The sequence below is a fragment of the Astatotilapia calliptera genome, chromosome 19, assembly GCF_964374335.1.
Source record: "Astatotilapia calliptera chromosome 19, fAstCal68.1, whole genome shotgun sequence".
Taxonomy (NCBI): Eukaryota; Metazoa; Chordata; class Actinopteri; order Cichliformes; family Cichlidae; genus Astatotilapia; species Astatotilapia calliptera.
Window position 1 is genome coordinate 14363405 of NC_137440.1, and position 23033 is coordinate 14386437.

Consider the following 23033-nt stretch of genomic DNA (forward strand, 5'->3'; position numbering starts at 1 on the left):
GTGACGAGACCGGCCACAAAAACTACCAATAGGAAAAAAGAGCCAAGGCAGCTTCTGACCAATTAGATGAGAGCGTGACACACAGCTGACAGACATTCTTCCTGCCTCCCAGCGTGATTGTATTTGTGACAATGGTGTTTGACGTCGTATTGGTTACATAAAATCGATATACCGTAACATAAAAATTACTTCATGCATTAAAATAATACACACATTACTCTGTGAGTTGCTAGAGTATTAAACAAAGAGCACATACTGATCAGAGATGCTTATATTTTTCATAAATGATGACTTTATTTTTGTCGGTTTCGGATTAGTTTTCATTATCTTGAATTTGTTCTTCATTTTTTAATCACTACAACAACAACAACAACAACAACAATAATAATAATAATAATAATAATAATAATAATAATAATAATAATAATAATAATAATAATAATACAATATTGAATTTAATGTATTTTTATTTTTCCAGTTGCCTAGTCCTCTGTTTTTGTGAACTATAACTTGAACATCACTCTTCACGATTGGTACCTACCTTCAAGCTGTTCAGTGCATTTAAATATGCACTGAACCTCCTGCTAATTCAGTTTAGCTGCACAGATTGCTTCAGAATGCCATGAAACATATACTCATGTATCATGTATTTGCAATATTAACTACACTTCTTGCACTATGTTGTTTCCTTCTGTAATCTGGGCTCTACCTTCTTGCACTAAAAGCACTTTAAAGTTAGGTACACTGATACACTGCACTGCTTCTAGGGAGTGATGTGTTACACCCTTTGTTGTGTGTTGTTGGCAACAATTGGCAGACAATTTCCTATCAGCTGTGTTGCTGATATGACTACAATCAACTTGAATTTACCTTTAACAGCATTGCTTGTGTTTTTAGTCAACATTTGAACATTGTTAGATGGTTATAAACAGGTATAGTGCACTGCCAGCTGAGTGCAGGCTATTCCGGAGAAGTATACTAATACTTTATTTCCTGGCATCTCATCAAAACAGAAAGTGTAATGTGTAGGCTGATCACGCCAAGACTTCAACACTATACATTCAGCCTGTCCCACAATCTTAATTAGATTTTTTGGTTGAAGAAATTCTTTCTAAATTATATTACAGTGTGTTGAGCAGCACAGCTCCTCTATGCTAATTCTGTGTCTTGGGGATGGTGAAATACTTTAGTCAAAAGAATTATAACAACTTCATATTTATTCTTCCAGACCTTTCAACAATTCTCTTCGTTAGATTTGTAAATGGTCCCAAAATGGTTTTATAACATTTTTCTGTTACAAACTTACAAAGAATGTTTAAAGTAAGACATTCTCTAGGAATATATGTAATTTTCTGCCAAGTTGTTATATTAACTTTGGATATTTTTGCTCTTATAGACTATGGCAATATCTGCACAGTAGAAAATGACTGACATTTGAGCAGTTTGGGGATGTAAGAAAAATATTGCAAAAGCAAGCAGCAGGTAGTTCACATGATGAAGAGCTAGTTTAAATGATTATACTGTTTCCCCTTCTTTGTATCTGCAGAATTTTGAAAAGGGAGAATTCAATTTAGTGTGATGAATTTTTGTTTTTATGTTTTTATGTATTTAACCTTTCTTGTATTGTATAGCTTTATGTACCCTGTCCAGGGACTCTGAATGTGAATTAGAAGGTCCGAAGAAATCTGCCATGTTCCCATGTTAGACTTTTATACCGATGTTCATTATGTGTCAGTCAATCTATGTGTTTAGCAGATTGTTTATAAAGTAGTTATAATAAATATAATAAATTAGAACAATTCAAAAATGTAATCACTTTATTCAAATACATTTGCTTCTGTAGGGATCATGAATATTATTCAAAATTTCATGGCAAAATTAAATCATTTTGTAGCAAAGTGTTTTGAAATAATGACAGATTCCGTTCCCATAACTAAACCATGCTGGTCTTCACTTCTTCTTGGAGAATTGCTTCCTCCATTTTAACCAATATTATGAAATTGTTAATAATATTTGAACCTTAAGTTGATGAAAATGCTTCTAGCCTGGGAGCCATAAGAACAACAATAATAAAAATAATAATACTAAAAGAGAAAAACAAGAAGCAATTTGATTCCTGTTATATTAAAAAATAAAATAAAAATTCAAAAACACCAGAAAACAGTACAGGCCACAACTCTTTGTTATCTCCAGGAATTGCCTGAACTCTTGGGTATTGTTTAATGTAAGAGGATGTTGTCAAGCCTTCCTCCAGTCACAACAACAAAGCCTCCCCAAAGAACACGTGGGAGTCGCTTTACCGCAAAGCTTGCAAACATCAGGTTCAAAGCTCTTCCCTGCCAATCAAGCCCTTCCCACAAGACCAGCCTATTTTTTGCCGTAGCTTTAACGGAAACCCGCATCTCACACAAATCCTTTTTCCTGTCTTGTGAGTGTTATTTCACCTGAATTCCTGAAGGATGTCCGTGGTATCGCAGCTACAAATACTATATTAGTAATTAACAGCTCCTTCACTTTTGCTTCATTACCCTCTTGTTTTTAAACATGCAGCAGTTCAAGGCTCTCTAGAGGACACGTAATTAGACTTTTCTTGCATGAGGCAATTACAGAAAGGCTATGAACTTCAAAATTGTCTTTTTTTTCCCTCTAATGGTTTACAAAAAGCAGATTTTTTTAGTTTTAAAGATGGTCCAATCTAAAAGAAGCTGCACTTAGCTTACGAAGGCCTCCACTTCAGGCCTCATTCTCTGACACCATTGAGCAGTTTTGCATTATTCAAATGTCATTAATGTTATTCAGCAAGAACATCTTGAAACACACAGACCCACTGGTGTTTACTGTATCCGCTTGATTGATCAGCCATGTGTATTCTCAGGGTCTTAGGTCCGGTGCGGCTCTCTTTGCATACTGAAGACCTCCACTCGGTCTCATCAGAGTATCAGATTTCATTGTGAACACTTTGCCTGATATTATAACTTGGATTTATTAACCACTTCATCTCAGGAAATCAATTACTGACTGGCTAAAGTACACTTGGCACACTCAGTTACATCGAGGACTCTCGTGGTCATCAGTCAGTCAAACTGAGCTTGCCAGTAAAAATCATAGTGATGTTTGGGAGCACTTCCAAAAGCACAGTTGTAAAACTTGCTGATGAGAGAGGCCCCAGCTATCAATGGTGCATATACATTCCCAATAGATGGGATTGCACTCTCAGCTATATTCAGCTTTGCTTTAAACAAAACAATGATGCACACATTTGGAAACGATCTAAAAACAAGTACAGCTGCAAGCTCATTGGTCATAATCCAATATTTTAATGGTGCCAGCATATCGGGGGCCGTAATACTTTGCAAGACATTTCATTACTATCCATCCAATAATGCCAAGAACTGCAAATGTTCTACTTTCCAGCAGAAACTGAGGCAAAGTCAATAAATGAAAAGTATGACAAAAAGGGCCCAAAGTGTAAGAGGCTCCTGCAGGAATGATACCTCCTGCAGTGCACTGTCCTGAGTTTGAATCTGCAGGTCAGCTGGGGGCTTTCTATGTTGAGTTTGCATGTTCGTTTTATGTCTGTGTGGCTTCTTTCTGCGTATTCGAGCTTCCTCCCACAGTCCAAATACATGTCTCGTTAACTGGTGAATCTAAATTGGCTGTAGGTGTGAACATGATCATTAATGCTTTTGGTCGTTCTGTATTGGCCCTGTGATGGACTTCAGCAAATTCTTCAGCGTGTACCCTGCCTCGTGCCCAAAGCTGTGATAGACTGAAGGCCCCCACACCCTATGTCCCTGAAATTGATACATGGTTAAGAAAGGTAATAATTGGACCCTGCAGATTGTTATTTTTTTATTATCACGTCTGCTGCTGCACACTATCCTGCCAAAACAGAACCGGCTCTGCACATGCACCAGCTTCATCTCCTGGGAACACCAGGTGTTTGCACACTATTTTGTGAAATTCCACACTAAAGCTTATGGGATATATATGTCTGGCAGATATTAGTAGTTGCCCGGCACGGCACAGCATAGCTAAGAGAAGCATCGAGTTTATGATGAGAAGCTGATAAAGTCCTCTGCAAGAACAGACACCTTAAAAAGCTTCAGCTTCAGATTTTTACCCAGTCAGTTGCAGAAGAGTTTAATTTCTTTGTCTCTTTAAAGGTTAATATGAAATAGAAAATGAAAATATATCGATAAGCTAATCATTGTAAAATACATTTGGACATAAATACACATTTGCAAAATTAACCAAAAGTATTGACATAAAAACTGCTGAAACTTATTAACGCTGTTTTTGTTAAGGAGCATGAAAAACGAAACATCTCAGCTTTTAAACCTATCAGGGACCTTCAGCTTTCAGACCTTAATTTTTGAGGAACTTGGAAGGGCAAAGATTTACAACCAGATACTTCTTTATTTGTTATTACTGTTTTTATTATTCATGAACTAATGTACACAAGTTAATGTACAATTAGACAAATAAAAAAAGAATTCCAATATGCAAGTACAAAGAAAGTTTAAGATTAAAAATATAATAAAAATGTAATATGGCGCAACATCGAGTAAGCTTATTACAGAGCCACGCAAACAAGATTTTAAGACAAAAGCAAATTTAGGGTTGCAGTAAAGCTGGGCATTTCCAACAATCCAATAACTAGGCAGTTACTGTGGAAGGAAATAAAAAAAAAAAATCTATTTTACATACAACTGGGAAATGGATTCAGTAATGGCAACTAAACACACACATTGAGTCTGTCAGGAGGGATTACGAGGAGATTTCATTTTGTCTTTGTCCATACTGAAATATGGGCGCCTTGATTACATAACCTTTCTGTAAAGTCAGGCAATCGACACCGCTCACATTAATTGAACAAAGATAATTAAAAAAAGAAAAAGGCAAGTGTCAGAGGTTCAAAGGTCAGCGGAGGCTGTTGCACGATGCAGGCAGGGAAGAAACGAATAACTCATGTTTGAATAAATATCATTTTAAATTAAATTGTAAACATCCCGGTGGACACCTAAGCCAATTCTAACAATAACTTAATGCAGATCTTCTATTAACAGAAGGATGAGAAAACACTAATACTCCATCCTACAGAGAAACAGCCTACTGAAAACATACTGACAGTATTCTTGATCAAGATAATATAACACAAGTTTAATAGTGATGGCTCATAACAGCAGCAACAATCAGTCTGATAAAGGCGTAAAAGGAAGGCGAAGACTACTTCTTTCAGTAAAGCAGAAACAGACACAGCACATGATGGTAGCCTTGCATCAACGCGCATGCTTTCATGTAACAAAGTCACCAACCTAAAACGATACAAAGTGCGAGTGAAAGTTAAAAGCTCGTGAGTACATCTCGCTCCTGCATGCTCGTGTAGAACGGTTTCCCGAACACAAACGAGTGAAGTCCGGCCCTCAGCTTCTCAGCGAAGGCCATCACGATGTTCAGGTCTCCCTCCACCATCAGATCCAGGTCTGTCTTTAAGTTGCGCAAAGACCGAAATGGCTTCTTCCCTTTTTGCCTGCGGAGAGAGACGTGGACACGTTGAAGTATAATGCAACTGTTAACCTATAAAACTCAGGGTCGGGGGACTTGCATTAGCCTTTAGTCGGGCTGCAGCTGTGCACAGGAATGCCATGCCATGATGAATTATGTATGCTGCTAAAGCACGCTACCTGAGCATAAACAGCCTTGTCAAGGCACCTGTAAAATAGTATGCCCTTAGACCTCAGGCTGTCGACGGCACCATAAACAAGACCGGTTTTATGCTTTCACACGAGCCCACAAATTATGGTTTTGCTTGTGTAGTTAGTGTCGTCTCTGGAGTGAGATATGTTTGGGCGGTTTTTATGCATTGGAAGGAGTAGGCTTCAAAATAATTCATTTGGACTCAGTTTAAGCATTTTGGACAGGAGGGGAGCAAAAATCAAAGTAACTATTTGTAGAAGCAACGGGAGTTGGGGAAGGTCAGTCAACTGTTGTGGAGCACAGAAGGAGATGAGTCAAGCCCAGATGGAGCGATGACCAGGTCACCACCGGGTGGGAGGCATGAAACAATTCAGCGAGCCTGAGGAATATGGTGGACTTTAGAGTCTCAGATGAATTGAAGGGCTTAAGAAGGCGCTTCTGGACACGAACCAGAGATGGGTGAAATAAGCCTGATGGGATCAGAGTGTGACTGGACATACAATTATGTCCCCTTTTATTTATTTATTTTCTTGACCAAGCAAAAGGGGGAGGTAATTAAAGCATATAGTGAGCATAACGCTTCAGTACTGGTTTCAAACACGCGCTGCCTTAATTAAAGCTTTAGTATGGAACGAGGCCACCATAAGCCACCAGGTCACCTTGCAACCTGGACTAGTGTCACATTTCTGTGGCCGGGAGGTAAAAGAGATACGAGAAATTATTTTCAGGGATCAAATGGCGATCATAAAAACATCATTTAGTGTTTTGATTATGATGATGGGAGGAAAATGCAATTTCCAGAGCCCTTTCAGAGGTTTAGCTGTGGTAACCTGTGAAGGTAACGCAATGTCTGCACCATTTCCTCTCAAAAACATTATTCATGCACTACATAGATGGGGAAGCTGTCCTTCTGGGAGGATGCTGAAGATTTATCACGCTGTGTGGCTACAAAGTCGGCCTCTCCCCAGTTTCCTCCTTACACCTTACACATATTATAGCTGAAATTATTTTCCTCTCTTTATTAATAAATCATGTTCTTTTAAAACACATTCTGCAGAGAAAAGCCAATGCTAATATTGGAAAGGCTGGCACAAGCAAGCATTCAGTATTCTTTCTGATAAATTACTTCTTCAGCAGAAGAAAAAAGATCATATCTCTACTAACCGCCCCCAGCAGATACATATGTGCAGATGTCATAAAATTTTTTCATTCACCATTTTTCGCACTCTTGTGTGGCAGCACTTAAAATTTGTGTCTTCAAGGGTGTAAAGAGTAGTACACCGCAGGAATCTTTGGTTTCTAAATGCATAAGATGTATTCTATTCATGTTTCAGCCCTCTTTGTCACAGTTTGTTGGATCTGCATTAAAGCTCTGATGCACTATATTCAAGGAAGGGCACAAATTGCCTCAAAAGTGAATCAATCTTTTTTTTTTCCTTCAGCTGAGCTATCACAATGTAAACACATTTTACTGCTGCTTAACTACAGGACAAACATGTTGTGCTCTCCACCGCATACAGGCACACTATTTGAAGATATGGGGTAAAAATGGAAGATGGGAAGTTATTCAAACTCATCAGTGTTCAGCAGCTTCCAAATAACCTAATTTTCAAAAAGTTGGGCCACTGTTTAAATATAAATGGAGTGAAGTAAATGTGAAGGTACCAGTTATACAGAACAACTTTCCAACTTTTCTGGAAAATAACTGGAAAAGATGAGAAATGTCTAATTCAACACTGATAATAATGTTTTATGTAAAGCAATAAGTGGCTGTTGTTTTAAAGATGGGCCCAAAAGTGCCTCCAACAGATAACACAGTGGAGAGCTGACTGGAAAGGTGGGGAAAGAGAGCGGGGGAAGACATGTAGCAAAGGGTCGAGGGTTGAAATCAAGGTCAGGCCACTGCATTTGGTCTTTGTGGCCTATGGTCGCCGGCTCATGCTGTGAGCTAAACTGGCGCCCAGTCCTCACACACTTCTACCATAGACAGTACAAACGATGTAGTACCAAGTTCTGGGTTTGAAAACTGCCTTAAACCTGCATTTTTTCAGGCCAATAGAGGGTGACTCCTCTGGTTTCCAAAAACAGCCCCGAAAATAAAACTTCAAATTGTATAAAAATCAGAAAACATTCTTGAGCTCTTTTCCTCTTTAAATATTTTCCTGATGACTTTATGCACTCAGTTATTTCAGGTCAGACTGAATAAAACATGAAGTTCATTTAGTAAATTACAGTCATTAGAAGTGTCAGAAGCAGAAGCAGTAAAAGGCTCATTGCCCCGAGGTGCAGGACCGAGTGCTACAGGAGATCTCTTCAGCCTGTGGCTATTAAGACTACTTAACTCCTCCCCATCCTGTAGGGGGGACATTTATAAACAGTTTGAAACTCATCATGTGCTCAACAGTACTTTACACTGTTTAGACAGTTTCATCTGTTCTTTACTGGATAGGTGGATTACACAATTATCTCATTTTTCTGCTTTTTGCCATCTCTTACCTCCATCTGCTGCTAACAGCATCAATATTATGAAAAGTCTGTCACTTTCTGCCCATTTACACCACTAGCCAAGCATTTATGATACAGCACATTTTTACATTTCCACTTTTTCTTTAATCTGCCTCTTGTTTTTAATTGTCCTTTCTATTTATATTTTACAGCTTTTATTTAAAAAGGCACAAAAATTGTCCTCAGGATGAGTAAAGTTCTTATCACATTTCTTCTTATTAGCAATGTAGGGTTATCCAGAGTAGCAACTTGTCACAAGTCACTAGCCAATAAGAGCGCATTTTCACATGCAGATGCATCCTTAGTTTTAAAAACTCGTCTCACAAACAAGATGGCGACAGTGAAAATGCTCAGCTTGAAGCGTCACATCGCAGTGGATACGGCCATCTTTCAATATTTAAATGCCAAACTTTATGAGGCAGAAATAGGTGGGTTTATAGCATGGTACAAAAATACATAAATAAAAGTAACAATAACGGCCTTTATATGACAACAGTAAACTATACAGGGGTTAGCTTGAAATTAAAAGGCTTAAAGATTACAGTACTAGGAGGCCTGAAAGCTTTGCGGAGCAGGGAGGCTGCCCACAGTTGTATTCGTGGCATCTTTTGGAGCATTTTTAACCAACTATCAGACAGATAATGTTGCCTATTTTCTAGTCCAAAACATCTGTGCTCTGTGTTTGTTGAGCAAAATTTCAATTAACAGGTGTCCGTGCCATTGCTGTGCACACATACAGTCTTCTCCCACCCCCATTCTCTGCGGCCTGCTGGAGCGGGAGGGCTAGTAGGAGGAGTTGGCCGTCCGACTGCGGTCTGGGGTGTGGGGCCTCCCTGCTGCTGCGGAGTCGGGGTGGTCTGCCTCTCCCCACCGCAGGGAAAAGGGTAACACCACCTGGGTCTGGGTGCAATTCCCCCCTCCAGGGGCAAGGGTACCTAGACCCGGTTTGTAGAGTACGCTTGGGGAGTGTGATTGTGTGTACAGCGTCTCTTTATGTCTGTCTCTACGTTGGTTGAGTGTGGAGTGAGTGCATATGAGAGCATGAGGGTGGGAATGGATGTTTGTGTCTGTGTGTGCCTGTATGTCTGTGTCTATATGTCAGGTTGGGTATCAGATGCCACCTCTCTGGGGACACCTCAGGCCCTCCAAGGTTTGGAGGCCTATCTCCACCCACCACCACTTCCCCTGCCGGTGGCGGACTCCCTCAGGTGTCGGTGTGTTGGTGGTTCTTTGTGTCTGGGGGTGGGCGTCCGGGTACACACCGGCTCACTCCTTGGCGGCCGCTTGTCGGGGCCTGGGGCCTGGGGCTCGCTCGGGCCCCTTTGGAGGTGGGGTGCCCCCGGCCTCTCGGCCTAGGGCTCGGTCACTCAGGCGCAGCTGGGGGCCGGCGGAGCTCACGGGCGCGTCACTGCAACTCCCCCTGACTTCTGCTCCGCGGCTGCTGGGCGAGCCCTCATCTGGGACTCTCCTCAGCTCTTACTGGGACAGTGGCGCGGCTGCCCCTCTGTTGGTCTTCCATGGTCTCTTGTGTTCTGGGGGCCTCTGGATGTCTGGAGTTTTGATCTCCTCCATACCCGCTTCACACCCTGGAGGACGGGGCTGTGGCCCCCCCACACTCCCTAGCAGATCATTACATGGAGAAACCTTTGGAATGCAAGCATGCTGATCCACACAGGTATGCACACATGGGTATTCACAGACGCGGACTAAAGCTTTCTTGGCTGCTGCCTCAAAGCACACTGTGCGCTGTCTATCTTGCGTGCTGCACAATATCGTTTATTACTTAGTAAATACTGATATCTATGACTAGCTAGTTTATTGTGATGGTGCTTTGTTTTCTCTATTATTATGTTGCTCTTTGTTGTTTGCTGTCTCCTCTGTTTGTTTTTGTTTGTTTGTTTGTTTGTTTGTTTTTCTCCATACAGGTGACCCAGGAGTTTTTTTGTTTTTTTTTGTCTCTCTTCCCCCCCCTTCTCACCGTCTCTTCTCCCCTTTGGTTTTCTTTCTTTCTCTCCCCCTCTCTCTCTCATTCATTCCCCCTGTCCTATTTATTAAAAAAAAAAAAAAAAAAAAAATGACAAAGGATGAACTGAAGCTCTGCCATCACGTAATGTCGCATACTGCTGTTTCTGATGTCATTTAAGAAAGAAAAAAAAGAAAAAAAAACAAAAAAAAAAAAAACATACGGTTTATGGATGCTCACGCCCAAGACGCATGGGCCAACAGACCGGTCAGCAACCATCTAGCAACTACTGGTCGAGAGGCAACAATCATTACTCCTTGAGTGGTTGGCAAGTGGTTGCAACAAAACGAATTGCTAGGCATAGAGACCAGTCAGTGATCCCCTGGCTTCGGTTGCTAGCAGGTCGCCATAGTCGCCAGTAGTTTACAGGCAAGACGCTGACTTGTCTGCAAACACTAATCATATACTTGCATCACTTAGCCGCAGTTAAACTTGGAGAAAGTGCCACGCAAACTGGAAACGGAAAACATTTGCCTGCAAAGTAAAGCTTGTGCCTTGGTTGACGATATGACACAACTCATAAGTTTCCAGTCCGCAGACAAGCTTCATCTTCATTACATGCAATTCACAAACTATTGGATGATATGTCACTGCTGCTACAGCCATCCTTTATACAGACTCTATGAACAAAACAGAATGGCAGATTATGAAAACAGATTACTAGTGACTATGTTATTAAAACATAATCTCCATGTTCTATCAGTCCTGGGGAAAGGATAGCAGCTGTTAAGGAAGGTTTTCTGATGTCACTAGTACAGTTTTATGTGTTAGATGTTGCGAATACACATTAGGAAGATAAGCACTCTTAGGTAGAAGGTTGCAAAATACATTATTTTGACTAGCATCTGGTATCCCCTGAAAGCTGGGGATATATATTGCTGCCTGTTGTAGAATAACAATATGCAGATGAGTTCTAGATGTAATCGCTTAAGCCAACAGCAGCAATGTTTGCGCTTTCTGCTCATGGGCAAAAGGGTGAACGTAATGCATAGTAGAAAAAAAAATCCCTCCAAAAGCAGCACTTTGGGGAAAACAAGCACTCAGACCTATAGATTCCTTGGGAAATGCATCATAGCCTGCTTGTTGAGACCAGTGTGAAGGATGACTCATCTGATCACAGGAGTTTTTTTGCCTCCTGCTCAGCAGAACAGTGTCTGTATTCTTTGCACTACTTCTCCTGCAAAGAGCCAACCCCCATGTTCCCCTGACCTTATGTTCCACTCTGCGCGTTTCTTGACACACTCCTCTTCATCTTGATTTAAGTGTAGGCTTACACCTGCAGTCAGCTGAATCTGAGCTGCCTATATTCCTGTGTTTTTCAATCTAACATCACCGATAAAGGGACACTTCTCCTTCTGTATAGTTTTGGTTTAGTACTCTGAGGGTGTGGGCTCATCGTGGTACCGTCTCTCCTCTCCAACTGTCCATCTACCCGATCATGCCCTGAGACTGGTTTCATTTGGGTCCTCACTAAAACTCATCAAATGTGTCGTAGATCCTAATTATCCACTTTCTGGTAATTTGTCCCTCCAAGCTTGCTGCACCCTCACTACTGCACAGCCAAACCCTGGAGACAACAATAACTGAAACTACTATTTTGATAACAGGGCTTTAGGGTACCTCTTGCTGTGTGCTTTATGGATGCCCAGCGGTGATGGTGGGTCAAAGCAAGGTGAGCAGCTAGAATGCAAAGTCGAATCAAAAACAATGGCTAAAAACAAGGAAATCATCAGCTCTCCTTTTGGGGATTTTCTTGAATCTTCCTGTGGTGCAGTGTCTCTGAGTGCCACACGGTAATCTCTTTTCTTATTTGGATTAAAGACTTATTAGTGACAGCTCTTACGTTTCGTCCTCGATGTACTTGAGCAGAGTGAGGGCCTTCCTGTGGAGCAGCAGCAGAAACTGGGCCAGATAGGTGCTCCGCAGGGACAGGCCTGGCTTCAGCATGAACACCTGGGTACGAGACAGGATGTCAATTAGTAGTCGGATCCGCGGCTCTGCTGGAAGAGCAGAATAATACACTCCTCCCTTCCTTTGTGCTAACCTTGAGAAACAATCATGCTGTTGCTACCGTCTTGGGGGGAGATTCCTAACAGCAGCTCTAAGATGACTCTCAGGTGAACAAATGATGGGGTGTGACCACTCGGCTTTCAAATATTTGCCGTAAAGCCGGGCACACATCTGATCTGGATTTTCTCACCAGCTATGACAGTGACTCGACCACTTTTAACTTCACAATAATACACACAGCAGTAAAATTACAACTATGCTCTGGTGGTTGCATGCAGCCATCTGTGAGTGAAGCTGTGGCATAATTGCAAAAATATCTTCTAATTGGTGATTACACAACAACCCTCTAAAAACCAGCAACTCAGTGATTAGAAAACAAGTATTAATTAATAGCATACACCGTAAATCTGCTTCAGCATCGCTTTTGCTAATTATAAGTTTGAGTCAATGACTGCTCTGTTTTCATGCTCATGAACTGAAATGCTTGAACATTTCTATGACTCAAATCTAATTAAAACTGAACCAAATTTTTTCTGTGTTAATTGTTTATTTAAAAAAACAAAAAAAAACAAAACAAAAAAAACTGTGTGTAATGTTAAATTCACCGATATTTTAAGTAGATGCCATGTACAAATCTCCTACATAACAGCTGGAGAGTGAAAGCTGAATTTTCATCTCTGTGAGTCAGAGCTGACTGTGAGTCAAAATCAGATGACACATACCTGCAAAAACGTGATTTATTTAAGCAATTACAGGAAAGATTTTGCAGACTGGCTCATATAACAATCAGTCACAAATGAGTTCATCTTAGGAAAGATAAAGCACGGAGCAATGTATACGGTCACCGAAAATCATTTCATACCACAGGAGCCTTTTCTTATTTGATCATTATTTCTATTTTATTTTAAATGACAGCAAAGAAAGGACTGCTTTTCTGCATTTAATTATGACATTACTAATGGGGCTACTATATCAATATGTCACGAAGACAGACATCTTTAATATCTTCATCTTAAAGCAGTTTATATATAATGAGAGATGATTTTTTTTGTTAGATTCTTACCTCAATTATAAATGACTTGACCAAAGCGTCTTTATGCATGACGTCTTGAAATATATTCCTAAGAAAAAGAGCACAGAGGTTATCGCATTAGTGCTTTTCATTTTAGAGGTTTTTAAGTATAGTGTAAGGAAGCTTCAACTTAAATGTTACATGCTTGTTTTCACACAAGCCCTGAACATTTATAGTTGTCACCAAAAGGAGCATGTAAGAATGCAAATCTGTGACGCAATGGTAGTGGGAATTAAACTGTCTTTATATTACAGAGCTGGCAGGTTCAGGCTTATATGATGCCTAACTGAGTACGTCTGTAAAAACACAACATATATGAGTATCACTTACAGGTCAGGTGTAAAGGTTTCGTCAGTATGAATGACTGTATCTGGAGGAATGTCATCCTCGCTATCCGTCTTCCAGAGCGCGCTTAGCTCAGAACGCATGTAGCGCCGCTGGTTGTATGTGTGTTCATGGCACGGCGGCATCTGTTTCACTGTGTTGATGTCCACGTCGATGTGTGTGGTCGGGTAGGGCGAGTAGAGTACCTGGCGGAAGGGCAGAACAAAGCTGCCGGTCGAGTCCTAAGAGCGGAAAAAAGGTGAAAGAGTTGCTCCTGTTTGCACCTGTGAGCACAAAAGCTAAACTCGGTGCTTGCAAAAAATTTTATATTAGAAATTCTGATGCACATAAAAGTAAAATGCAAAACATTGGTAAAGAACAATCATATCCATAGATACAACATGCAGATCAGCTTTAATACATAATTTAACTTTTAGAAACACAGAAGCTTTAGTCGTTTTTCTCTCGGTCAGTTTCAGTAATGTATAAGATGCAGATTTTGCATTTGCTCTACAATATACATTAGCAACCCTCCATGACTTTATGACTATGATGGTTTTTGTATTTTTTTAAACTTTCTGTACATTAAAAAATGAGCACAAAACGGCTTTAAAATGTGTCTGGCGCCTTTAACTTTAATCTTTTCCATGGACTATCATAAAAGCAGATCTATTATACTCATTTCCAAGTCCTTATTTTTATTTTTGGACTTGAATAGCTCTGCACAATTCACATTTCAAAATAATCCTCATTAATCTTATGCTAAGACTTTCTGCAGTCCCTCAGTTCATCCTCTGTCAGAAACAAACCATCGTAGCGCTTCTTTAATCGTCTTCCTTCTTTTAAAGCCAGCTTTTTCTGATTGACACAAAACAACAAATTGAAACAGCAGGTAGGTGGTACACCTGATATACCTGAGATTACCATATTTGGAATTGTCAGTGACGTATAGATCCAAGAGCAGAGAAAAAGTAAAAAAAAAAAAGAATGTTTAGAGTCTAAAACTTTAATTTTATAGCTTACAGAGAAGCTGAACCATTTCAATTATAAATGAAATATTTAAGTAAAGGCTTCTTTTTGAATATGTTCTTTCATAACCTAAAATTGTGTCTGTCACAATTATGACCAAATATGTAGCTTCTCCATGTTTTCCTTTGCATGGTCACACTGGTTGTATGTTTCAAAGCAGATGAATCTCATGCAGTGTAAAGGGAAAGTCTTATTGAATTACGTCCCTGATATGAAAAAGAAATTAGGTCAGAGCAACAAACAAGGGCGACATCAAATCAGCAGACAAAACAAAACAATAGCCAGATCCTAATTCTAACCACAGTGTACTGTATAATGAGAAAGAGCTGGTGGCTACCTTGAGCAGACCCTGAACAAACAGGCCAGTGTCATACTTGAAGGAGTCGTCGGCCCTGCAGAGGCGAGAGCACTTCCTCTCAGCCGGAGTGAGAAAGAGGCAGAGAGTCCGCACAATCTGTAAAAGACGGTCAGATTTATCAACCCACAGTCTGACTTTCTAACTAATGAGGCCTGAAGATAACCGGGTCTGATTATTTACTGAAGAATTTATGCAACAAAAGCTTTATCTTTAATTAATTGGTGTTCAGTTTGGGCCTCGAGACAAGAAACCTACAAATTAATGCATTGCGTGCTTTTGATATTCACTGGGAAAAACTGGAGCTGCTATATTTGTGCACCACTAATCTTTCTTTAAATCAGATACCTGGAGATTTAAAGTGGTTTTTCAAACACACTGTATGGAGAAAGTTTTCATACTTTAAGTTTTTCACACTTTGTTTCACTTTTGAATCAATTCACTTAAAAAAAAAAAAAAAAAAAAAGACTCTTCTTCTTGCCAGAATTGTTCAAGCTCACCTAGGTTGGATGATGAGTGCACAGCCATTTTCAGCACTCCCAAGAGATGCTTTTATGCTGCAGGTCAGTTTTGAAATGTAAACCTCTGCTACAGCCTGAGGGGAACTCTGGATCAGGTTTCTCTGAATTTGTCTGCCTGTGTCTTTCCTCTATCCCAACTATTCTCAACGTCCATATTTATAGAGAAACCATCCACACAATAAGACGCTCCTACCACATTTGACAATAATAATGAGGTGACGCTCAGCATCTGCACAGTTTAGTCTTCATTTCATTAAACTAGATGATTTTGTTTCTTATGGTCTCAGAATCAAGTAGTAGCTGAGCGCTACCTTCATAATGGTTTTCATTTAGTAAAGCTCTCTCTTCTCAACAAAGCACAGCCAGATCTCAGTTACAGAGATAATTAGTTTCTCGGTTACCTTCTGTTCTTTATAGTCGAGTTTGGCTCAGTGGCCAGATTTGAGAAGACTGTCATGGTCACAAACCTCTACCAATGATAACAAAAGAATGATAGAAGCGAAAGCGCACTCGGTTCCTTTTAATGTTGCAGAAACAGCCTTGTACCCCCTGAAATCTCTAAGTTGATACAATGCTTTCTCACACATCATCTTGACCTCTCTAGATAACTGCGAGCCTCCCTACTTGACTCCAATTGAGCTGTAAAAGCATCTCAAGGACGACTGATAGATTTTAGGCGTCACACCGCAATAACAGTTTTTGAAGTGTTTTGCAGAGACTGACGAGGGGAAAAAATAAAACGCAGGCTCATTTTCAGATGAGTATGAAACACAGGAAGATGAGGAAAACTTGAAAGAGTCTGAAAAGAGCAGACTTGAAGCAGTAACCCGACTGAAAATCAAAATACTGATGCGAAACTAAAAGAAGTGCAAGAGGGGCTCATTAACAAACAAACATAACAACAAGCTTCAAAACATTTAAAATTATGTAGATGCTGCGTCTGTGTGGAGCCACTAATCCAGCACATTTACCTTGTTTATTTTCTCCGGGTTGCTTCCAACCACGATTGAACAGCCACACGTCTGCAGATGAGAGCTGATGGCCCTGAAACACAGAGACAACATCATGCAGATTAGCACCAATTAGCTTCATTAGAATTCTTCTGATTAGAAACGAAAAGTTTTTAGGAATAACAACTGAGACTAAGGAACGGCATCCCTCCCCGCTAAAAATATGAGGCCTTAAACCTTTTGACTCATCGACTTCGGCTCACATTCCAGCCTTTTTGAATTGACTTGTTTGATTGCTCATAAAAAAGGATTACTTCTAAACCTGAGATTATTTCAAGTAATACACAGTGAGTGTGTTCTTTCTTAAAGCCTGAGCTATAAATATCAGATCCCAGCAAATAAGTTCCACTTTCCAGATGCTCGTGTCGTCGTCACAGGATACTGAGCTAATCCTGTTCAACTCTGAGCAATTTGGCGCTTCATTGCTAGAATGGACTTTGTAGACTCTCGACACTAAAGAGCGATTAAGCTTTTCGTCCTTTCTCAGGAGATAACTTCAGCTAAGTGAAGAGCCATTACTCATCATTTGAAGGTTGATGGGTGTTAAATGGGCATTGTTCATCATCTGTCTCCATTTGCCTGTACCGGATTGCTTACTTGTGTAGGAAATCCTCGTGGCAGCTGTCCCCGATGTCATCATCATTTAGCACCGTGTCTTTTATCTGCTCAGCAGGAGCGAAACAAATGAGTCATTTTAAAAATTGGCCTACAACAAAGACAAAAGTGCTGACGGGCATATCTGCAAGCCATTGTAATGAAAGTGGAGGGTTAAAAAAAAAAAAGACAGTGAAAGATTCTGGGGAGCTTCTTTGTACTTTTACATTTGCATATTAAAAGGGAGCAAATGTGTTGAATCACACTGGGTGGTAATCTAGGCAGGGAGAGAACCTTGTTTAGTTAAACCTCTTGGAAAAAGAAGTCATTTGAACAAGAAAAACCACAAAAAGACAAACAATTTCCTCATGTTTTGTCAATTAATTTCACTTGCTGGAATTCAAGCTCCTTTCAGTTACTGGCAACATGATATAGGATAAAATACTACTGGCTCTGTCTTGATTTTGTTATTTAAATGTAATTTAATGATGCCAACAATGCCAACCAGTTTTTCTAATGCAAAATGAATGACATCTTTCACTGTCTCTTAGTTACTGTGCAGTTGGTATTAATAGACTGAAAAATTGTTACTTACATCTATATCTTCTTGTACACTATGTGTCTTCATAGAGGTCAGCAGCTCCATGATTGGGACAATTTCTAAGCTCAGCACTGAGATGATATTGTAACCCTAAAATTAACAGAAAAAAAGGAGAGAAAAGAACAAGAAGTTTCCAACCTACATAGAAAGACACACAAGGTTAAAAATCTGACCAGATTTTGACTGCTTTTAGCACTTTATCAGTGCATTCAGTATTCCAGGAAACCTCAAAGCTCTAAAAACAGCAAGTGCATCAGCCAAAAGAAAGGTCCAACCAACTGAATGTTTACTCCAGTGATGCATTTTAAAGCCGTTTTTTTTTCTCTCCCAGTTACTGGTGTGTTAAATCATTCTATCCAACGCTATTATTACTTGTTCACTAGCTTCCCCTGTAGGATCCCTCAGACCTAATTAACTAAGCAACCCCTCTGTGTTTGGAGGATACAATTTTATTATTCTGGCAATGTTACTGAAATCCCAAATGGGTACAACAAATGTGACAGATAAGTTAATACTCCTTTAAATGTAATAATTAAAGCTGAAAGGCAGGTTTTATGAGTATAAAGAATAATAATTTGCCTATTCTTCAGTGCACACTAAGGCCAAATGCCTGTAAGTCAAGGCTACCTTCTGCATCCAAATGCGTCCCTTGCGGATAACGTGCTTCAGCCTCTCCACACAGATGGTGTGCAGGGGGAGGTAGAAGGACAGCTCTGTTTGAGGCAGAATAATGGACAAGGCACATGTGTTCTTGTCCCCCTTGAGCTCGCCATCAAAGATGAGAGACACGATGATGACGCCCTTTTCTGCCAGCACAAAGAACTTCACGTCCACGGCACCGCACTCTGCGCTACGCAGAATCTCCCCATTGAGTGTGTGATTAGCCAAAAATGTTACTTCTCCATCGCTGAGGAACATCAACTGGTCACCCTTTGGTACCCAGATGTGGCGCACCCGTGGTCCCAGAATATTGTCCCAGTAGGCAAAGGTGGCAGCCAGGAGCGGGCATTCTCCCTCTACCGCTACTTCAGACTTTGCCACAGCAGGTGATTGAGGTGGACAGCCGGAAGACATTGGGACAGGTCTTCAAGGATCACTTATAATTAACCTGAAACATAGAAACCCCTTTGTTTATGTTACAAGTACAGGACAAAAAAAAAAGTGTGAGTGGAAATGAAACTAATTTGTTTGCACTTCACAGACCAGCCCCAAAGCAACTTCTGCTTCTCTGACCAATGTCGAAAGTAAAAAGATGTTTTCTACAGGCATTCATGAAAACAGTAAAAAGAAGGGGTCATTTCATATTCAGATTTCTGGCAGACTACACACGTTACAAGCTCACTCAAAAAAAGCCTCTGAGACTTCCTGGTCTTCTGTGAAGTTCGGATTGTACAGCTTGCACTTGGATTTAATTTCAGAGAAAACATTCGTTCTCATCATTTCCATCCCCCACTGATTACAGGTCAGGTGAAATATAGCCAACTTATCCCACCAAATAAAGAATTATATTGATTACAGGCACGCCGAATTTACAAGAAATGTCAGCTTATTCGAGGCTTGAGGTTATTACTTTGCCAGATAGTTGTACATTTCAACAGCAATCAAATTTACATTTAAATTAAAAGCTTTTAAAACAGAGTTTGGCGTCTAATAGTTACAGCAATTTAAAAAGAACGTAAACAACCTTATACTTCAGACGCACAGATTGTAATCTCCACGTACATTTTGACTGGAAGTTAATATGTGTAACTTTAAGAATAAGAGCGTAAGAAACGAAATGCAGGTAGTGTTTATTCGATTATAGGCTAACTAAAGCTAACCCGCTAACTAGCGTGAGCCAACGACATCAATACAACTTACTTTTTCGGTGTTTTGGATGTTGAAAACGCCACACCACAGCGGTTCCAGAAGATAGACGTTCAGTGTTAATGAAAAGTCATTGCATTTTTGCCTGTTGGTGCCATAGCTTACATTAACTACGATTAGCCAGTTGCAGCTTGGCTGCAATTTTGTTATGATCGTTAGCACACTTCCTACTACGTCAGGCTTACGTCATTGGTAGGGGTAAACGACGACCTCTAGCGACCGGTACATGGCAGTTTACAGCGAGTCAATGATGTCATTTTTATTCCAGGCTGCTACCTTCAGAAAATGAGTTATTTTAATTCATTTACATGGAGCCTGGTCATACAAATGGATGTAGCTGCGGGCCCCACACATTGTGTTTGCCTTTTAATTTCATCCTCCAAGGCTAATGCTGACTATAAATAATGGTTACTGACTCCTTCTTTTCTCCCTTTCATTATACATGTGTGAACTGCACAATATCTTCTAGCTGCAGAACCCCACAAGCTGAACTGGCGATGTTAACATTGCTGTATTATTTATTTTAAACATCCTCATTCTTTGTTTGCTTTCAGAGCAGGCTAAAAATCTGAGGTTCTCTTCTTCAAACAACCAGAGACCAGTTTTCCAGTTAACCCCTCCCTATCACAGGAATCTGTTTGAATGCTGTACAACCAAGATACCTTCACACTTAATCCTTGTCTGTAAGCACACAAATTTACAATATTATTCCAAATGGTCTTTGCACGACTCTAATGGGACAACTGATGCTGGCTCTAAATGGCTCTAGGATACTGAATTGCTCCTGAAAACAGTCAGCACTAATTACAATTCCAATTAAGGATTAAAATGCTATGGCCGTATCACCATCTAACCATATGCATTCCTCTATCTTACTTGGGCTAGTAATAGTTTTCATACTCTGTGTCCACCTCAGTCAGACTATTTTCAGTTGCTTGTGTGGCCTCTTGTTTTCTGTTGCAATTCAGGAGTGCAAATCTCAGAGGGTACACTAGTAATAGGCAAACTACAAATAGTAAGCAGCTGTCTTCATCCAAGCCTAATCCTATAATAAACCTCCCTTACATTATACTGTAGTGTCCCAATGCACAGTGAAAACCCGAAAGTAAACAGTCTGATAAATTTTAAGTCACAACAGATCGATAGAGGAGTGGATCTCAAGTGTTTTACCTCATAACCATTGGCCTCTCTAATTGCTCTAGTTTGTCTATCGAGCTTTTCTGCACTGGCTTGCACCTTTCAAAGTCAAGCTGTTCCCTGTCCTGAAGGGAATAGCTTGACAGGGAATAGTTTAGTCATTACAGTCCAATAATTGTGAGGTTACAGTGAAAAGAAGAAGAGTTTAGGTTGTAACATCAAACATGAAAATCCTTGCTGCAGTCCAAACACCCCTCTCTAAACATCTGAACAGTGTTAAGCTCAATTAACACTGTTCATTTTTTAAATGTCTTAGAAGTCAGTGGAACTACACAGATCAATTGTCTTCAAGCTGTCATTTTCCTTGTTCTTTCTGAATAAAACGAATACCTTGTGGTCACAAAACAAGGCTATTACAGCAGCATTTGGAGAAAGCAGCTACAGTTTTTGGCCATTTTGGTGTCCTATTATTTTCCACTACATAGAATTTTAATAAACATTAGGTAAAACTAAAAACACACTTTATTTTATTGCTGATGAAAGTCAACAGAATTGTTTGCAACCATGTTTCTGTTACAATTTATCTGATTTTGCCAGAGTTAAGACCCACCGTCGTGACTGTATTACCCTCTAGCTGGAATAAATTTGCATAGCATATATGCAAACTGGCCCTAATAATATTGAATATTATTTCAGTGAAGTCAGTTTCTTTCTGTTGTGGCCCGTCACAGAGTTTCTCTCTGTGTGCAGTAAGCCTATCGCTGAGAGTCCCTTTTTCTGTGGAGCTCAGCAACAGCGGACTTGGACAATGTGTGGACAGTCAGCCAAGCAGTCAGCTTTAAAAAAAAAAAAGAAAAAAGTTGGCTCCAGCTGAAGTTTTCAAGGTCACTGACCATCAACAGCCTTTCCAAATTGTGTCCCCCCTGGCTGCTATACTGATGAGATTTCAGTCTGTGAAAAGCATTGCAGCAACAGCTCCTGTCTAAGTCTGAGCAACAGTCCCCTCTTTTCATTTTTCACAGACAAAATTCTCAATGATTATCAGCTGTACATGTGTAGTTTTCATTTTAATATTGATACAAAATCTTTTTTTGTCCATAAATGAAACTAGTGTTATCAGAACATCTTCTGTTGTGATGATGAACCTGTGAGGTTAAGAGCCGCCTTCATTTTTGACCCTAATTATGCCTAATTAAAAGGATGCTAATGCACTGTACTTCAGCACCGTGCTTTACATAGAAGAGCCTCAGGATCTTCTACCTTCATGTTATAATTCTTTTAATCTTCAAACTATGTGAAGGTTCTTGGGGAAATGTTTGGCTTTTTATGTCTCCCACAAAAGCCTTTCTTATTACCACTTGCCAGCCACCTTCTGTGATGATGGTACATATTAGATTGAGCTTTTTATGTGTTTTCTGATTGTAGCCCTTGCAGTGATGCAAACAGGCACTCCAACTACCCAAAAATATTACTTTGCTACTTGCAGGTTTTCTTACACCAGGATCAAGGTTTGGAAAATCGTGTTTGTCGCCCACATTGCTCCTCTAGGAGGTGTTACATCCCAGCTGCTTCAGATTCAGCATTGATTTCACATTTGATCCTCATTACACTAAGTGTGCAGATGTAAGACAATAACTCTCTGCCTACGATATTTTGTAAAGAAACTAGATTACCATTAATGTTAAAATTTGTCCTTCTGTCTAAGCATTGATCTGGTTATATGTCAGCTGAGTTTTAAAGGAAAACCTTCAATAGAGTTAGAAAATTAATTGGTTTCCTGAGCAGAATTAGCTGAGAAGATTTAATACCAATCTATTACACTTGTAACAGACATTAGCATAGCATTGGATCGCTGAAATATGCCGAACCTGCCCAATAGTTTAAAAAAACATGTTACTTTTGGTGTTAACTTTGTAAAAAGAGAAAGAGATGTAAAAATTACACATTTAATTATTATCTGATCAGATGACTGATGTTTTCCAGAGAAATTAAAACATTCAGTTATTTATGTGAAGGCTAATGCTAACAAAAATGAGACTAAAGCTGATGTTTGGCAAATTTTTTTTATATATCCATAAAATAAAAAGCATATAGCCTGCACTTCTAATAGTGTATTATTACTATACAATTAAATAAGGTTAGGATACTTTGTATCAATATTTTGAGTATAAATTCAGAAGAATCACATGGTAATGGTTGGGAAATCGCAGGCTGTATACCGTGCTGCCTTACATTCATTCTTTTCCACATATCCAGTAGACATATAAATATTATCCTGCAGTTAAT

The 23033-nt window shown here is 39.8% G+C and overlaps 1 protein-coding gene across 1 annotated transcript; it reads right to left on the bottom strand.

Moving 5' to 3' along the window:
• Positions 1-4417: 4417 nt before the first annotated feature.
• On the bottom strand, positions 4418-19823 carry c9orf72 (C9orf72-SMCR8 complex subunit). The gene is made up of 10 exons (XM_026152379.2): positions 19605-19823; positions 18372-18852; positions 17739-17834; positions 17147-17211; positions 16511-16583; positions 15001-15117; positions 13641-13876; positions 13302-13359; positions 12072-12181; positions 4418-5533 (listed from the first exon to the last, which is right to left on the bottom strand). The coding sequence occupies exons 2-10, from the start codon at positions 18816-18818 to the stop codon at positions 5347-5349; spliced, it is 1389 nt and encodes a 462-aa protein (XP_026008164.1). The 5' UTR covers positions 18819-18852; positions 19605-19823; the 3' UTR covers positions 4418-5346.
• Between the last annotated feature and the right edge of the window lie 3210 nt (positions 19824-23033).